This window comes from Tauraco erythrolophus, chromosome 4 (genome assembly GCF_009769465.1).
Source record: "Tauraco erythrolophus isolate bTauEry1 chromosome 4, bTauEry1.pri, whole genome shotgun sequence".
Classification (NCBI taxonomy): domain Eukaryota; kingdom Metazoa; phylum Chordata; class Aves; order Musophagiformes; family Musophagidae; genus Tauraco; species Tauraco erythrolophus.
In genome coordinates this window covers 34,746,354-34,766,325 of record NC_141468.1, presented here as the reverse complement: position 1 = coordinate 34,766,325, position 19,972 = coordinate 34,746,354, and the positions used below count along the sequence as shown (strand labels likewise).

Here is a 19,972-nt window from a genome sequence, read left to right as displayed (position 1 = left end):
GGACTGAAAGCCACAACATCAGTGAAACAAAACAGGAAAGTGATTCTTGTGGGTCGGTGATAAATGATGATGTGTATTAGTCATTTACACCCCAAGATAAAAATCTAATGTTTTTACAATCATAACTTACAGAAGAAGCACATGCATAAGCAACTTATGCAACAGAATATTTTTTTTCCCATATCATTTAGGAAACTAAGTTCCCAATTCTGATGCCTTTTAGAATTATCCTTCTAAAAATAAAAAATAGGAAAAAGAAAGAAAAAACCTGTAAGATTACCTTATAATTTAAAGGTCAGAGCAAATGAATACTTTCTACATCAAGACTTTAAGATACAAACCTATATAAATACTATATGCACTCAAAATAATTTGAAGAAAACCCATAGAACGGTCCTCTGTAAATTGTAGCTTTTTCATTTTAAATAATTTGCTTGCTTTCCAAATGCCATCCAATTAACTGCTGTCAAATCACTGATGTTCACAGAAAAGAACAAGCTATTTTGAAAAGTGTGGCCTACCCATCTTTACAACACATTGAGTTTAACCTGCTCAGTGAAACAACTGTCACAAGAAGGAAGACAGCAGGCTAGGCACTGAGATACAGAGTATGAAAAGAAATAGAAACTTAACAACCAGGTGACAAATGCAACCTGTCACCAAAGTATCTTTGGTCACAGATGATCCTATATTTACACATGAATCAGTGTTGTATACAAATCAGATTAGGAATGGATTAGAGGATTAAACTAAATACACCAGCAAAACTATCATCTACAAAACAAGTTTCTGTTATATTAAGATCAGCCCTGCAGTCTGCAAAAGACACACAAAAAACCCTATAAAACTGTAGATTCACACAGCAGCAGATTTTCCCTGCCTACGGGCTGTCTGTGTGATACTCTTCTGTCGCTGCCTACTCCAGCCTCCTGAGGCCTGAAAGCTCTTGTCTGTGCAGGAGAAATGGAAACCGGCTTCCATGCCAAACATCAAGTCCCTCCTGTCACCTACCTTCCTGCCACTACATTTCATTTGCCACTTACCAGAGGTTTTTGCGTGTTCACTCAGTTACCACCCTCCCACCGTCACGTACGGTTTTATGAAACCTTTCCTTTATGACACTGTTCTCCGTTTGCCCTACATACATCCTGTTTGAAGCACCACTTGAATTCCTGCTTCATCTCTAAGTCTTCCAGAAGATCAACATTCAGACTGTATCAGGAATACTGATAGAGCTGACATGAAATCAGTGTTGAGCGGTGGGAATAGATGCTAGACAGTAGTTCTTCTTTGAGCTGGCGCCATTTCTCAGGCAATTTAAATTTCTGGATCAAATTATTAGGTATATGGGACTCATCCTATTCCCATTCTATTTCAAGCCACGAAGCAGCAGGTTTCCCCAGCAGCAACACTGAAATACTCCTCCAAAATTCAAAAGATGCCTTGTTCGAAGGACACTAGGTTATAAGAAAGAAAAATATTAAAAAGGTAAAACTTGAAGTCTCTGCACTGAGCCAACTAAGAGAGAATTTTATCTTCCACTCTTAAACCAGTTCAAAAATAAAATCAAACAACACTGCTAAAACCACCTCTCAAGTCCAGTAATGCCCTTCTGTTAAAGTAACAATAAGCTGGAGACAAAGTTGGAGAGCAATCTTTCTCTGCCCTCTAAACTAAAGTTACTAAAAACAGCAACAACAGAACCCCAACAACAACAAAAAAACACACACACAAAAACCCAATAACCTTCAACCCCACAGAAACTGCTGCCTTTATCAAGGCTCAGACTATTCCTCATTTCTGGTTTTGTCCTTCAGCTTTCTCAGGAGGCTCGCCAGTGTCAGTTCTGCTTATCCTCCCAGGCATCTTAGCTTCTGACAGTTTTTTCAGCAGGCAATTTCTCATAATTAGTTCCTAATTATATATCAAGGCCCACACATTTTTAGAGAGTTTCTTCTCTTCCTAACGCCTTTTCTAATCCTGTTTATACTCATCTCTCGAAACTAATCTTTCTTCTTCCTAATCTACTCAGTATTATAGTCTCCAGGTCTTCTTTCATCCTGTTATTAAGTTCTTCAGTTTTCTCATGACAGAATAAGAAATTTTAAATCAAGCAATCACTGCCAGCTGTTGATTGAAGAAATACTGTTTAACGGACAGCTCCTTAGATTTTCACTTTTTCTGATCAGGACATGATCTTGTCTTTCGGATACAAACAGCTGGGCACTGAGTGAAACAGGTACAACCCTCTTTTACATTTTGTTTCCTTTTAACTAAGTCCAGCAATTTTATCAAGTACCTAACTACTAACACTCTGTCTGCCATGAAATTAAAAGCATCTGTAAACAATCCCCCTAAAACTGTCTGTAAGCAAACAGTCTCTTTGAGATCTTGGAATCTGCAGTCTTGGTTGGTCACATAAATGAAGGGCCACTACATCAAAAACTGTATCAGTGACCAGGCTTGTCAACAGGCTGAATCCCCAGCATTCACCAACTTCAAAACAATGTGCTTAGCACAGGCCAAAAACTGTTACATTAAAACAAAGGTAATGCAAAATAGACTGTCACACACAAAATCTTCCATAGATAGATAACGATGGAAAGCTAAAGGTAAATTCTATTTAATGCATTTGAGTCTCTGTAAGAAGGAAAATACCCTACTGTTACTGTATACGCGCGTATGTTTATCCTATTAAGTTCTCTTAAACGTATTGCTCTGCGAGTGTTGCATATTAAATCACACTCACTTTTTATCAGCTTTCCAATGAAAAAAGCTGCTGGCAAAAAGCTGAAATACGGTAATACGTTTCCTTATTAAAGTATACCTTCAGGTGCTGAAGTACAATGAGTGAGTTGCACTGATTTTGCGTATGCAGCAGTTTGTAATTATGAACACTGCAGTACGTACCAAATAACCCATTAACGTCCATGGAAAGGGAAGAGAACACAGCTAAAAAAATGGAAAGCGAAGGACTGCAACTCATAAAGCATGGTGACCCGAATACAAGAAAAGGAAAGTAGTTAAATTTTTCACATCCTTTTAAAAGTATCCTGGTTTAAATTAATGTATTTGTAAGGAGAAGCAATGATATTATGAGAATAGTGACCAAAAAGCTTTTATGTTCTCCATCTTGCAGTCCCAATAAACACAAAAACACAGATTTCTAACAAACAGCTCTGATTTAGAAAATCAAAAGATCGTAGCACAGAAAAGACTTGAGGCAAACGTGAACTACAAAGATGCAAATAATCATTACAACTTGATTTGACTTTGCAACAGTAAAAATTAAGGAGGTCTAGAATAAATACTAAAAGATAATAGAAAAATCAGCAAGTCAGAAATAATATTGAAGAAAAAGTGCCTAAGAAAGTGTAAAAAGTAATAAATTACTTGCTTGTATATAAGGACAGAGGTACTGATACAAGGAAACTAATATACTGCAAAAGGATGAAATAAGATCATAGGCAGATGATATCATTAAGTAAAGGAATCGTCATCGATTTTTCTGAGAAGCCTAAGGCAAAGTACCAAAACCTGAGACAAATGTTTTCTTGATCAGGAAAAAATAAAATTAACACACTTAATTACATCTCACTTTTAAATAAAATAAACTAAACTCAGAGGGGGCATCATACATACTAGGCTACCAACCAAATTAGACTGATGATGAGTCCATCATTAAGGTCTTGCTACTGTGTATTAAGCATACAAGGTTTGAGGGACAACAGAAAAGCTAGGAGGGAACCAAAATCTACAGCTTCCCCATCTGTTAGACTCATCTGGCCTGTTACTCTTGTCTGGTCTACTCCCATCAGAAACAAAGCATGTCTGACCTCATCCATAATCAGAAATAATCCTTTAATGTGTTCTCTAGCTACTGTTCCAGTTCCCTTAGCTTCACTTAACTTACCTACCTCTTAACTCACATTTTAATTAGGGGATTTTTTCTAACCTAGATAATTTTGCTTGAAATGAGCAACAGCACAAGCAGACCAACAAGCTAATCTAAGGAGAAGGTAACTTGTTTCGCTGGCTCAGCTGAAGTCGAAAGAAAAGGTACATCCAAGGCCAACTTTGACAGCGTCCTTCATTGCTCCCTGGATTCTCATTAGTCCAATGTATTCATTTATTATTCATTTATTTACAACTGCTAGAAGTTAAATGTTTAATCTAACATACTCAGAACTTAGAAAACTTTTCTGATTTCCTTACTTATATTCCAATAAACTTATGTTGTTCATTAGCTTATTCCCAGCCAAGACATGGAAGCTACCTCATGTTTCCAACCTCTTTCACCTTTACACTCTTGAAGTACAGTAAAACCATTTTGTTTGAAACAAAATAAAACTAGCAATGGAGACAGGACAGAGTGGGGAGGAAGGCATGCAGTGTACTTCCATACATTACTGAAATTTTAAGTATTTTATCATGACAGAAACACCTGTATATTTTCTTTATGGTTTGATATTAAAATCAAAGCTTTCTTAACTAAATCGTCATAATGTAAAGCTTTACTTTGTGAGCTGTCAGTCTTTTTCTCAGAGCAGCACCTCCAAAGAACAGAGCCCCATTAAAAAGTGTTAAATGCACACAAAGACAATTCAGTTATTGCTGCATAAATTTTACCAGAACAAGAAATCTGACAAAGTAGGAGAACAATTAACAATTCTTCTGAAACTACACACACTACAACTGCTAAAACCTAACTGTTTTTCTTACTTAACTGCAACTTCTAGGCCAGAGATTTAAGTAATTTACCTAAAAATGAAAAGCAGTTAGACAGCAGATCTGGAAGCAGAATCTGATGACCCAAGCCACACACTCATTTTTCCTTCCTTCTATGCACCATATCTATGAAGTTTCAAATGCAAGCTTTAGAAAAATCTGTGATTTTCAGCATCTTCCAGCAAGAAAGCTGTCCAATAAGGGTAACAGTTTGTTAATACGACTGAGGGCTGTTAACAAGTAATATTAACTTAGAAAGTCAAGTAAACAAGCAATTAAAGCCAAATGTTTGAACACTTAAAAAAATATTATTCTGCTCAACATTTCAAAATATTGTTGAACTGAAAGCATCCAGTCAGCCAGTAACTCCATTAAGGAAAAAAAACCATTCATGAATGCATTAATTCCTATGCTTCCTTCTTAGATGCCAGAGCTCTGTGCTAATAGACAAATTGAGGTCTGAGTGTCAAATCTCATTCAGAAAGTCAGAGGTTTGATTTTTTGCCAAAATCAAGGAAGGTACTTGGCTCATTTGGCAAAATTTGTCTTCAGAAAATAATAGATTTTCAGAGGTAACTCATGTCACTTCAACTTGCATATGCAACATTTAAGAAACTGGACACATAATAATAATGGACTAATTAATACAGTGTTGCAGACTTGATGTCTAGACAAGATAAGACATTTCAAGAATCCCTGCTACTCATGCTCATAAAGGAACAACAAAGAGATAGCCTTTTGTGTAACACCGACGCTGAATTGCTCCAACTGTGAATTTAACACCAGGGACATATTTGTCATCACTTCCGAAAAAAACACACACTTCAGCACATTATGTGCTAAAAGCATAAGCTGATCCTTAACTATATAAAAACAGAAACGAAACAAATCCAAACCAATACTTTAAAGTATATTGCACGTTATTAAATGTAAAAATATAAAAAAGTACATGAAATTGTTACATCAGCAACCTATGAATATTCACTGACTTTGACATGCCAATGTAAAATTCTCTGTTACACTATTCTCAAGTACTCGGACCAATTTTTTAAACACCTATTTAATGCGCTTCTACCCCACCGTGCTCAGACAACATCTAACACCAAATTTCAAAACTATAATTGTCAAGGAAAGAGGGAAAGGCATGTGCAACGGCACAAGGAAACACTTGGCTCAAAAAAAAACAAAACAAAACAAACAAAAAAATCCCAGAAGACTACCTACCTCACTCTTTTTGCTTTAAAAAACACTCTCCCAAGTTTCTGATTGCTTACTAATAGAATATCAAAAGCTACATCATGGATCTAGACCCTACTTCACATAACATATTAAAACATGAGACACATTAATGCTGCAGAATTTTCATTTAGTGCAAAGAGGTACAAAGAAAAGAAGATGCACTAGGATGGAAGGGATCAGTTTTCCCAGTACCAGCAGTGTGGAAATGCCAGGAAAGATGCTGTTCTACCAACCACAAAGAACTCAACCCTTCCCTGAAAGCAGGTGAGCCCAGCCTAGATGAAGCAGGTCCCTCACTTCATCAGGTAAGGTCAATCAAAAACAGAGGACCACAGCAAAGGAGCTGAGACTCCACAGTCCAAGGACGGGGACGGGAAACTCCCAAAGGGAGCAGGGAGCAAAAACTGTGTCCTTGGTGGAAAGAAAGCATGTTCTGGAGAACAATATGCAGGACTGATGGCAGCTGAGCTCAGAGCAAGAGCAACGAAACACTGAAATAAGCTGTCCAGAGAAACAGTGGAGTCTCCCTCACTGGAAATATTCAGGACTCCACTTGACAGAGCCCTGAATGACCTGATCTAAGGCCCTGTTTCAAGAGAAGACTGGCCCAGGTGAGGTCTCACCCAACCTGGACGTTTCTATAATACTGTCACTATGCCTGTCATTTCAAAGAAGAGACCAGAGACTTCCAGGGTCTGCAGTCCCAGTTCAGCAATGCTCTCAAGTGCCTGTGCATCTTGAACTATGTTCTTCCTTCCCAAGTAATTCCGGCAGACTTCAAATCGAATCACGGAATGTTAGGGATTGAAAGGGACCTCAAAGGATCATCTAGTCCAATCCCCCTGCTGGAGCAGGACCACCTAGATCAGATCACACAAGAACGTGTCCAGGTGGGTTTTGAACATCTCCAGAGAAGGAGACTCCACAACCTCTCTGGGCGGCCTGTTCCAGTGTTCTGTTACCCTTACTGGGAAGAGGTTCTTCCTCATGTTTAAACGGAACCAAATTAAATATATGCTTTGGAGTTTTTGTAGTTTGGGAGTCAAACAGATAATTCTTGGTTCTGTTCAAAGAGTGTTCAGATTCTTCCGAGCCTTCATCCATGAGCACACTTCTATTCTCCTCTCTTATGTCAGCTTCAGTTAATACTTGCAAAGTAACTGCAGACTCTTAAAATATAGTCCCTAAATTGCAAACAGCAACTAGCACTTGTTTGACATTTTTTGTCCTGTCATAGTCAGCACACAAAGAATTTTATTTTTCTTCAAATTACATAATTTTACATGAATGCTTGCAGTTAAGTCCCTCATCAAACAAATAACATACAACTACTTTGTTGATGAGCCAGAGTGAACATTTACAATCATGTTCCACTGAAAAAATCTGAATTTGGCAATAGTGTTCTTGTAACATAGAGGAAAAGTAGAGAGACCTTTACAAAAGAGTGATACCAGCGGCACATAAGACAGAGATGGACTTACTTAAACAGAACATCTGTAGGAATATTTCATTCAATTGCTTAAGGAACTTTGTTGTTGTTTTCTCCAAAGAGAAATAACAGACTGTATCACAAGCTGCCACCTCCTCCCTTCCCATCCAGGGCATCAGGCTGCCTGTTTCCCTGCTGTACAGCAATGAATTTGCTCATTGCGACACACTGTACATGTTCTGTCAGCACAGTTTTTTTGCCTCTGGGTTTACCTGAAATAGCATCATATTATGAAGTACATATTTGGAAAATTCTGCTCTTTTTCCTGGTTGGAGCTTTGGAGGCAGAGAGAACAAAGCAAAGAGGGCTTTATCAAGAGTTTGGAATAGCAAGAATACCTGGGAATCAAGATGAGAATAAATACAAGCTGAAAAGCAAATACTACTAGATCTGGTGCTCCAAGAGAAAGCAGAAAAAACTTGGGAGATGGAAGCAGAAGTGGTGTGATGGGTCAAGTCTTCTAATCAAGCCTCCGTTTCTCAAACACTAGCTAGACTCTCACCAATCCTTAGACACATATCCAGTGGCACAAGAAGTAATTTCTACCCTGATTTGTTTATTTATTTTAAATATTTTAATAGCTGTCCAGTGAAGACTGAAAATCAATCTTTCGGGAATCTTGCTTTGCAGGAGGATTCATTCACCATTTTTGCAGCATCTCTTTGCAATAAGTATTTTATTTTAGTAATTTTTCCAGAAAACTACATTCCAGCAATAACACATTAAAACTAGGTACTCACAACCTATTTTAAACTCCTGAATGAAATTAAACTGGAAAAAAGTCTACAGAACAAAAAATGTTTCTGCTGTTATTGGAGTCTTCAAGACAAATAATCCGAAACAAATTATATAAAAGCTTTCTTAGAAATGTATATTTCATTATCAAGTCAGACTTCCTATTCTTAAAGTGTATTATAGCCTACAGTTCACTTTTAAGATTTAAATATTACATCTATATAAACAACACCACATGACTAGCAATAGTATTAAAATTGCACGTTAAGGACTAATTTTACTGTGCAAAAACCAGAAATATGCTTTCAGTTAAACAGTAGTAAAACCAATATAAATGATACTGAGAAGTTCACCCAAAGAACCTTTAGCGAGCAGTTCGCCACAGGACTGTAAATTTAGTTTCCATTCCACTCTTTGCTCCCTCTCTCATTCCTTCTCAAAGGCAGAGAACTCAAGCCATGCAGAATTAAACCAAATTTACTTTTAGATGCTGACAACTCAAAGTCAACAGAACCGTGTACAAATTTCTACAGAGAGACTGCTTCCATGTACAGCAGGAAGATTCACAATACTTCACAACTATGAAAATCATCAGGACTATCACAACAATAAATTTTCTGGATTTTTTTTTTAATTACTGAAGCAGAAGTCAGTTTTAAACATTTATCTGAAAAATACACGTCATTTTAGTCTTATGTTTAAATTAAATACGTATCTTGTCTAGCTCTCAACAAATTCACAGTACTTGATTTTATAAAAAAAAAAAAATATTGTTCAGTTTAATAATATGCACTGAAGATGCTTCCAGTATCACTCTAAAATCTCACAGCTTCAATATTCAAATCAACAACAGGAGAAACTGGTTCTATGAAATCCAAATCTTTTTAAGCTATTCCTCAGGCTTTTCTGAGCTAAGTTCCTAAAAGTCCTTTGTTTTACAGAACATAATCTAGATTTCCTTAGAGATAAATTCGAACCCTACCAAACATAATGATCAGACACACAGGGGTAAACAAACTGCATCACAACCCTCATTGTTAGAGCATGCTGTGGTTAACTCCATCCCAGCCAGACACACCACACATGCAAAGCCATGCTCACCAGGAACATGATTATGCAACGTCAACACTAAAAAAAAAGAAACAAAAACAACTGAGTAAAAAGTTGTTTTTCCAGTGTCAAGAAAAAAGGAGCAACAGTGTTACAGTACAGGAAATGGGCTCACAGACAACAGAACAAAGGCCCTTAGAATGAAGATGGGAAACAAAGACCTAAAATAAGCTTATCTTGAACAAGACCAGAGACCTATTTTCTTGAAGATGTTATTATGAGATAATCATGAGAGGGAAAACAGATCTATATTTCCTTTCCCCTCATCCCAGGCATACATTAAAAACACTGTAAATCAGAGCAAGTTTGAAGAAAGTAATCTCTTTCTGCCAACCAAATTATAAAGTTTAAAGTTTCCACAGTTGGGCATAGTTGCATTTACATCAGAAAAATCTCCAAACTCTCCATTTCAAGTAACAAAAATATGTAAACAAAACACTTCAATTGTTTATGACAAACGAAATTGAAGATTATTGCAGATAATTTCCTTACTGTGAAGTGACATGATATTAAAACTAACATATGAATAAACTTCCATTGAACCTCCTCAAAAACTATTGAAAGAGTAACAGAAATCTTGTTTTGTATTAAATCAATCCCCAAGTACTCAACACAAAAGAGAAAAGAATAAAGATTTTGAACACAATATCCCTCCCTCATCCAAATATAAAACACTGCACTCAAAGCAAAACTTAAAGGTTCTTAATCTTCAGAGAACAACAAAAGCATCGAGATTCAAAGCTGATTTAAAAAAAACAAACACAAAAACTCAACAAAACAAAATCTCCCCCCAAAAACTCACCAGAAAAAAAAAAAACATCTCATAGCGTTCAATTGCAAACTGTATATATTTAAGGAAATTACAGTGTAAAAGTAATTTTTGATAATTTGATCTCACATAAAGCCTTATTTTTTAATTACATTTTATATTATCTGTATTATATTTGATTTTAAAACAATTATTCAAAGAAGCAACCATTTTCTTGGCTTGCAAAATTGCATGTAAGTTACAGAAAACTACCACTAATTCCCACGTGCAGATAAATGCCATGCTTCTTCAGTAATGTATGGAATTAAATAGAAGGAGATGTTATTATCACATCATCTCATAAAATCAGATTACATTTGTATTATGCTCCAAGAAGGAGGAAAAAATAAATCAACATATTACTAGCAGATCAAACTATTACACAGGTACTGTATCAGTGACAAAATGCCAAGAGGACTCACCTGTTCAATCTCCTTCGTCTTAGTTGCAATTGCTTTTGAGCGCCCAAGAAGGGGGCCATCCTCATATAATTCAGTACTATCTGTCACATGTGGTTCTGTTTCCTCTGTTTGCTCGATGTATAATGGAGCTGAAGATCCAGGCTTTAAAAAAAAATAAAAATGTACAGAGTTTTGAGAGCAAAATAAAAACCCTGAAGTGTGAGAGCAAAAATAAAAACCCAAACACAGTCAGTCAGTTAGATATGACTTTGATAATCAAGACTATCAGTGAAGTATAACTGTTACAATCTAACGGATACAGAAATATCTGTTATTTTAAACATGTAGAAAACATGACATCATAAAGAACCCGTGACTCAGTCTTAACTGTGTAAAGACAATAGTGTCAGATAACCTCTACCTTCCCTTCGGTTGAGAAGGGACTTATATATGTGACACTAATAACACCAGCTAGCAAGAAATCTGCAAAGAAACTGGGATTGGTTTTCTGGGAAAGGACGAAAGTAACAGATCAAATGTAAATAGGCGTTGACAAAATCAAAATGCTGCCAGAAAGAACTCTTGCAGCATTCAGGGCCACAGGTTTAATATTAAAGGAACTGAGATACCTATTTATAGCAAAAGCAAATATGTGCTTAGAGGATTGCTGATAACATGAGAAATCTTACTCAAGTACCAAAATTGCATAAGCTTCCCTCTAAAATGAAAACTAAGACAGTACCCCTACCCCAAAGAAAAGACTCCCACTCCAAGGAGTCTTTTTACATCTTTTGCAGAAGATGTAAAAAGAGCAGAAATTACTATGGCATATTTAAATTCAATATTATGGAATAGATTTATAGAGTAGTAAAACACTTTCTTTTTTTAAATGAGATATGAGATTTGAGAATTGAAGAAGATGCATAAAAATATTTTATACTATTCACAAATAAAGAAGTGGAGAATCTTAAGACTTAACTAACGTGAAAGATTAAAAATCATTAGAACAACAACAAAAAAAGTTTACATGGTCCTATAAGCTTCTGCTCAAAACTTAGCAGCAATATAAAACATTGATTGCATCCCAAATCTTGGTACTGCAGTAAATCATGAAATGCCCGAGAGAGACCAAAGGCTGCTAAAAAGTTCTGTGCAACACAAAGTTCAACTATTAAGCACTATGTAAGATAAACTGCAGAAAGTTAAAAACTGTTGCAATTCATACATGACAGCCTATTAATCAAGGTAAGAAGTATCCATTCTTCTAGGATGCAGAATAAGATGCCTCACTTCATTAGCATTCCTGTAGCACACTTACTTAGTCAATAAATCATCTCAGACTCTGTCATAATCAATGCAATCGCATTTTGAATCTATTTTTATTTTTAATATTTTTCCAACTGCAACTTTCTCTGAGGCACAGAGGAAGCTTTAAACGACTATTCTCCATATGACCCACTCTGTTCTTTTCTCCCTCACATTACCTTCCTCTCATCAAGCACAGGAGTGACATTTCTCTTCCCTGTTACTGTCCTGAACCTCTCAGAAATGTCCATGCATATGTTCTCCTCCATATGGCATTCTTGCCTGGATCAGTTTGCTCCTTCTTTTTCCTCTCTCCATGCCCCCTCCCCTTTTTTTTTTTTTAATGTCTTTTTCCTGGAGGAAATGAACAGTTTATTTATCTAATTGGATCTTCCTGTTCAGTATCAAAAAGCTGTTGATGCACTCAATGGATTTGACTTAAGAGTTCAGACAAATACAGATCCATTGAGTTTATTTCTCTAATATAGCCCTTAGGTTCCACAAGTATTAATTACAAGGAGGAAATTCAACAGTTTATTTTCCCTCAAATTATTTACAAACAAATATAAAATACAACCCCATTAATTATAAAGTTTAAGATGCATGACTCTTTATGTAAAGGTGTCTCTAAAGCTGAAGAGAAAGACTGCTGAAATGATCACACGATTAAACCAGTCTATTTGACAAAAAGATATTACGTCACATTTGGTTTGTTTTAAATGACAAAAGATGTCATCTTCTGCATCGATAGGTGCTAGGTAAAAGACATCATCTTTAGGGTACTGCTGCCTTCTCTTTGCCAGAAACCATTCCCTACCAATCTTATCAGTCTTGGCTGATTGACTTAGAAAATCCTACAAATCACATGCCAGTAGCCTTTATATGATTAAAAAGACACATCATGTATCTGTCAATCTGTTCACAACAGAAAGGCAGGGAAGCGGCAAACACAGTTCAGGTGCATAAGATGACAAGGGGAGTCCCAGAAGCCCAGCCCTTTCTGGACTGGTGCTGGGCTGAATGTTCAGGTGGTCTGAGAACACCTAGAAGCATTCATATTAGCAATTGCTAACTTGTGTTCGCTCTCTGATAGCACAGACAGACAAATTCAGGGGTAAATTACAAAATGTGTCCTGCAGAAAACCAAGAATCTACTGTTGTAACGCTTTAAAATAAATCAATTAATAGTCCTGTCTTACATCATACTCTGTTATTTCAGGTAAATTGCTTTCATCAGCCTTCTCTGACTTTTCAGCTGCCCACTTGCTTGCAGCTTCCGCAAGTTCCTTTTCCGATAGTCTGTTGCTCTTATCCAAGGCCTGTACAAAAACATTATAGTCAAGGTTTAACACAAAATATATTTACACATAGCAAAACATCTTCAAAACTAAAATAAACAGTTATTCAGATCTGCAAAACATTTTGAAATAGGAAATAAGGAAGCAGAAGCTATTTCATTTGCTGACTGATTCCTTTAAAAAGAAAAGTGAGTGGGGAGAGAGCAGACAAAAAAAAAAAAGGAGAGGAAAAAAAAAAGATATATCAATGAAGTTCAGTAAAATGTTAAAAAAGCACCATACTTTCAGAATCAGTTTTATTAAATTCACAGGACAGAGACAGCAGGAAAACTATTTGAGACCAGATGAGTTTAAAGAGACATGGATCAAACAGGCACAAAGAAGTCACAGACAAGCGTGGCGTGATACAATAATTCAATACAATTTTCAAAGATAAAAGGTTGTAACAAATTTAAACTAAACTATTAAATACTGTGTAGGGTATAAAACTTAAGCTAATCAGGGACAAAAAGTATTTTATACAATGATCAGAGCTGCTTCCATTGAAATTATTTTTTTTTTATTTGGAGGGGAACATTGATCATTTATAATAGAGTCAGTCATGGCTTTATGGTCTTTTTATCTACCTTTTCAGATGAACACTCATATAAATAATATTTAAAAACTGATTTCACTCTAAGAATATAACTTGGCTTTTACTTACAGAGCAACAAACAAACAATGACAAATATCCACTTACCAAAACCAGTTTACAAATAGTTAGCTTTACAAATCTTTTTACCACTATGCAGGTATTTAATTTGTATCAACTGTATGTACAGAAGCATCCATCCAAGAATCTATACAATTCTAGTATTAAAAACTGCAATACTATGACGGATACCTAAAAAATAGATACAAAAATCCTACTGCCTGAAAACGGTGGTCACAACTTCTACCCAATGCCTGTTCCGTCTTAGCAAACAGAGGGATTGAAAAAAAGCAAACAAAACGAGCACTCTCTCCCTTATCATTAGTTCATTCCTAATTACATAAACAGCCAGAGGAGGCAAATATTGTGACCTGTAATAAGACTGCTTCATCTTCAGATCTTTTTTGCTTACTTCAAGTAAAATATTATCCAAACATCTCTTTGTGCTGTAGTATGGCATAAATATTTAATTCACAGAACCCTTCCAGGATATTGAGTCATAAAGATATCACACTTAAATGAATCCAGAGGAGAACCACAACACAATGTTCAAATAGGAATCTGTCTTTCTTACAATTGTAAATTACAGAATCAAAACCAGCAAAATCAGAAGGTGACAAAGTTAAATACGCAAGGGTACAAAGAGGGTTCTTAAAAGAAAGGAGTAATATAATTCATACAATAATTAGCCCAGCTCATCTGTCCAAACGACACAATTATTCTTACACTAGTCTCACTACAAACTCAAGTTCTTTTTCCCATGACGTTCTTATTCCCCACAGTATGCATGACTTTTACCTTTAACCTGACTTTTCTCTAGCTGCCAAGAAATCTTGTACTGTGGTTCTATTGCAAATCTCTCCCTTTCCTCAAATACAGCTCTGGCCAATACCAACAAAAAGGAAAGACCAGTAACTTTGTTATCGACAGTCAGCATCTACAATATTTTCACAAGCTCTAAAGAGAAACAAATCACTACAGTATCTACAGAAATACAGTAAAAAAATCTGTTTAATTTAATCTCACTAAATTTAATTGTATAGGTCACATGTCAATAAATATATATTAAAAATCTCCTGAGTGCATTTTATGTAATAAAGTAATGGTATTTCCACAGGCACACTACAACTGAAGAGAAAGAATATGAACGTATTTCTCAAAGGAAAATGTCTGCAGCTACTTAGATTGCAAACTTGCAAGAAATTAACAATGTACAACCAAACTTCCTCTCCTGTCTCAGAAAAAGAGATGTCTTTTTTTGTCTTTTTTTTTCCCTTTGCATATCACAAGAAGAGTAAAAACCTGTCAGTTTTCTGCTGTCTTTGCTGGGAAGCTGCCTTCCCTGTCTCACACATCTGCATTTTGCTCTAATTATGTTGGATACAGCCTCCAAGGCTTACAGTCCAGACAGCTATTAAAGAAAAAGACAAAAGATTTCATGCCACAGTCAATTAAACAGGTGGTTAAGATCAGATAACACCAACGTGAATTAATTCACATGCATGAATATGTAAAAATTAATTAATAAGACAGATAAGAATACCTTTTCAGATTTGCATATAGTTACTACAGTGAAAAGAGATATTGCTGTGGAAGCATATACTTTTGTAAGTATTTCAAAGCTAAATTATAACTTAGAGCACAGAAAATTATCTTCTTTAATCTATAAAATGAAGTATATAATGCATTTCTCAAGTCTAAGTAGACTGTAAGGCCCTGACCCTAGAGATGCTCATCATGTTTTGGCAAGACTTTTTCTTTCAGTATTCCTATGTCAGTGAAGCACTAATATAACTTAACAGGTCAGTGTAATACAGCCATCACCCCAAGAGGCTCCACTGACACAGAATAGTACATTACAAGCAGATTTGGGGACTTCAAGAGAAAAGCAATAAAAGGTCACTGAAGTACTTCCATTTCTGCAGCTGATGCATACCCAATAAATATTTGCGTTGTCTGGGAAAATGATTTCCATCAAACAGAAAGCTTCCTTTTGTGTACATTCAGTAGATATCTGCTGCCAGCAGATATATGCAAACTGCTGGCAAAAAAAAACCAATACAGTATAGATAAGACCCGATTGAAGAATACTTTATGGTTCAAGCTCACACTGCATATTAATATATAAGAGCAAGAGATTTTGCAATGCTTCCTTTTTCTTAAAGGTTTGTATTAAGCAAAGATTTGGTATTTAGCTGTAGTATGCTGAGTCTGTAAGCAAAACAGGTGAACAAATTATAAAGTTTACCTTAAAATCCAAAGCAGTGTAACTCAAGCATAACAGCTTTTATCTTACTTTCCTTATTTACATCGCTGAAAATACACCACTTGCCTCCCCCCTTAAGGACACTGACAATTAGCTAATGCCTAGCACAGCAGTTCTGAAACAGCTGCATAAGGGATAAGTACTTAGAATGACATAGCACAACTAAAGCCTGATTTTTTTCCCCACCTAATTATTTCACTCAGTCTCACCTTCTCACAACAAAAAGTACCTTTCATTCTTTCATTTTTTTTGTTTTGTTTAAGCATTCCACAGCTTTTATTAAAAAGACCTCAAGAACCAGGCTAGTACAACATGCCACTTAGGGCAAATACTACTTTTAAAAGGGACCTTATTCACTTAGAACAATATAATGCATTGTTTCTCTATTTCTCATTAAAGTATTTCTAAAAAATTTAGAGAAAATAGTCCCGTAGAAATGCTCATTTCAACCTTAGATATAATTTACAGGCAAGCAGTCTGTGATGTAAAAATGCTTTTGCTGCCACAGGACAGCTAGAACAATATTGAATGCTGATTGTTCATTAGTGTTTATTAGCCTGTCCATTTAACCAATTAGCAAGATTATGTAATTGATGCTCAGCTAACAAGATTTTTTTTAAGCAAAATTGAACAGCATCATTTAGAACATAGAACGGCATTTACCAAACTATCTTGCAATGTGGCTCCTTTCCCAAGTAAACGCTATCGTTCTCACCACATCCTTGAGCAGCCCTGCTTCCAAGTCAACATTGCTATTCACGTTATCTTCCCAGTCAGTCAGACACTTCACCACACTGTTTCCAAATCCAGTCACAGCTTAAGAATCACTGAAGGATGGAGTTCAGTGCAAGTACAGGCTTGTCCAATAGATTTGTTGCTCCTAAAAACTGCTTCCCTATTTTTCTCCGTGCCATTCCTTTTCTAGCACACTCTGGACTTTGGAAAATGACAATTTTAAATATATACCAAACTCCCTGTCCTGGTTTCAGCTGGGACAGTTAGTTCTTCTTTTTAGCAGCTAGAACTCTGTGTTTTGGTTTTAGTCTGGGACTCATTATGAGAAGAATGTTGGGAGCGTACTGATGTTTATAGTTGGTGCTGAGACCTCAAGGATTTTTCAGCTTCCTTTGTTTTTGCCAGCGTGCAGGAGCACAACAGGCTGCGGGGAAGCATGGCTGGGACAGAGGGTCCACAATTCCCCTTATGATTTGAATTTAGATTTAGGATTGAGGGCTGAATTGGCCCATGGAATATTCCATATCATGCAGCATCACGTCCAGTATAAAGATGAGGGTTAGCTGGAAAGAAGGACCTTTGCTCCTCTGGGGCTCTCACTCTTGGACTCTCAGAGTGCTCTCTCTCTCTTCCTCTCTTGTTTGGCCTCTCGCTTGTCTGGAATTCTGGTGTCGGGACTTATCTGTTTCGGGATCGTTAGTGCGGGACGGGACAGGCCTTGGTCAAGGGGTGGTGAGCAATTACACTGTACATCACTTGTTTGTATATATTATTACCATTATATATATGTATATATTTATATATTATTATTAGTAGTAGTAAATCGTTTTTATCTCAACCCACGGGTCTCTTTCCCTTTTCCCCTTTAATTCTCTTCCCCATCCCCTGGTGGTGGGGGAGGGTGAGGGAGCGGCTTTGTGGCATTTAGTTGCTTGCCGGACTAAACCACAACACTCCCTTTCTCCTAAAACGAGACAGTGAATATAGAATCAAAAAGTTTGTCAGTGTCCTCCTTAGATACACAGCATTATCAGCACCTTCCTGCCAGATAAGGAAAACCATCCTCTGCTGTATTGCAGAGCAATTTAAGATGTTCCTTTCCTTAACAGCTGCATACAGTTATCTCCTTCCAACTGAGGAAAAAATCCAACAATGAGCAATCTGAAACCATAGTGAGAAGTATTCAAAAAGAAAATTCACCTTTGATGAGGGTACCGCTGTGGAGCCCGAAGGTGATGCGTCTCTTGATGTTTTCAGTGATTGAACTGACATCCTCTCTTTACCTACAATTACAAAAAAATTAACAACTCCAAAATTATATTAAAGATCTATGTTGCAAATATACTTACTGGCTTAGAAAAATTGCAGGGAAATTTGCTCAAGTCAGACATGAAATGTACATGCTCCAACATCTGATAAACATTGATAACACTTTCTTCTCTTTACAAAGAGAGAAGTGATATAGCTACATTATTTCACATATTTTGGAAAACACATTGTCCTTTTTTTCAACAGTAACTGAAAGGGCGTATCGATATGATTTGGCAAGATGATGTGGGTTTACTTTTTAATATTCCTGTAATAATATAAACAGGCGAAATATTAGACACCAGTCAATCACTCCAGGAAACCACGCAGTGTAGGAACTAGTTTAGCAGGTCACAGTATGTTGAAAAGCCCTGTCACAGGAAACAGTCCTGTACTGCACCAACCACCAGCTAGATGCTCTTTGTATGATCAGTGTTTTTCCTGTAAGAGTTAAAATCGGCAAAATGACGACTCAAATTCACTGTGCTAATCACAGCCTGTGCATAGCCTTGCCACAGACCGGTTACAGGCAGCTCACAGCAGCAGAACTGGTTGCAGTGTAAACTACTAGTTTTCAACCTGTGGTCCATGGATTACATCTAAGGGATCTGCAAAAGGTAAAAATGAAAAGCAAATGTGTTGTCAGTAGTCCTAAATTAACTAGACTGTTCACACTCATTGGGAAACGGTTGACTGTTCGCAAATGGAAAACAACACAGACTTACCTTGGCTTCCATTAAATTTGTATCAATACAATTAAGAAAGGGATGAATTAAAAAGTCTATCAAATACTTCGGAAAATTGGGCTATAAATTATTTTAGTAGAACTATAAACAGATACAGTTCTAATTTAATGAGTCAAAGCGATAAAGAGCAAACATGGCATCTCAATCCTAATATCCGAGTCATTTCTTTTTTTTTACTCAATGCCATAAAATAAGACTGCATTGTGTTGTGTGTTTTAAAATACCACTACCTACACAAAAAACTTAAGGAAAAGTCTATGCAAAATGCATACTTTTAACAATAGGAAATGTTTAAGAGGTATTTGAAACGTCGGTCTTCTACTCTTTCCCTGTATTTTCATACTGTATGTACAGTGTAGACTTAATACAAAGCAAAGATCAAACACCTGCTCATCTCTGCCCATTGTTAGAGGCAAGTGAGCTACTGCTATGATGCTGAAGGCCTACTAATCCATGCAAAAATCTTCATAGCTACTGATGGGCCTTTCAAAAATGCTACTGAAAGTAGCTGGGGAAGTTACTTTGACAAAAGCAAACATTCCAAATTGAACTTGAACCCTCAACTAGCATCCTTGAAGTTTGAAGATGATGCTAAATGGAGAACATACTTAAAAACACAGCAAGCAGCCTTATTTAAGAATTTGTAGTAGCCATAAAACAAAAGATGAATTATGAATTACCTTTAATTAAAAAAGCTCTTTAACAATGAGAAGAAAGAGCAAAAAGAAAAAACTGTGAAAAACTAAAAGTTCGTATAAATAAAACCAAAAATGTGAAGATAGAAACAATCATGTCTTTAACCCATGACACTTCCCAGAGCACAGAACGTCTCTCTTGACACCACCAAGTAACACAAAAGTTTTGCTGCTGTGATACCTGATTTTCAGCCCCACGGATGAGCTATCTCCTTTTAAATTTACAGACTACTCTAGCTCTGCCAGCTTCATGCCTCCTTCATTACACTGGATTCTTTAAAGATTATCTCAGTTGAGTGGATTACATGTTTGCGCTTGAGCAGATGAAATAAGCTGACACAGTAGCAGTAAACTATTCAAAGTTAAGCAGACAGAGAAACCACCATTTAATCTGGAGACATTATTAGGCCATTTTTTC

At 36.4% G+C, this 19,972-nt stretch overlaps 1 protein-coding gene across 2 annotated transcripts in view; it reads right to left on the bottom strand.

Moving 5' to 3' along the window:
- Positions 1-19,972, bottom strand: part of PPHLN1 (periphilin 1) — a 71,965-nt gene that overhangs the window by 19,384 nt on the left and 32,609 nt on the right. For both annotated transcript variants that reach the window (XM_086610719.1, XM_086610720.1), the window contains exons 7-9: positions 18,006-18,088; positions 13,015-13,134; positions 10,532-10,672 (exon numbers count right to left, since the gene is read on the bottom strand). In XM_086610719.1, coding sequence (XP_086466845.1) covers positions 10,532-10,672; positions 13,015-13,134; positions 18,006-18,088 — 344 coding nt within the window. The remainder of the gene's footprint in view (positions 1-10,531; positions 10,673-13,014; positions 13,135-18,005; positions 18,089-19,972) is intronic.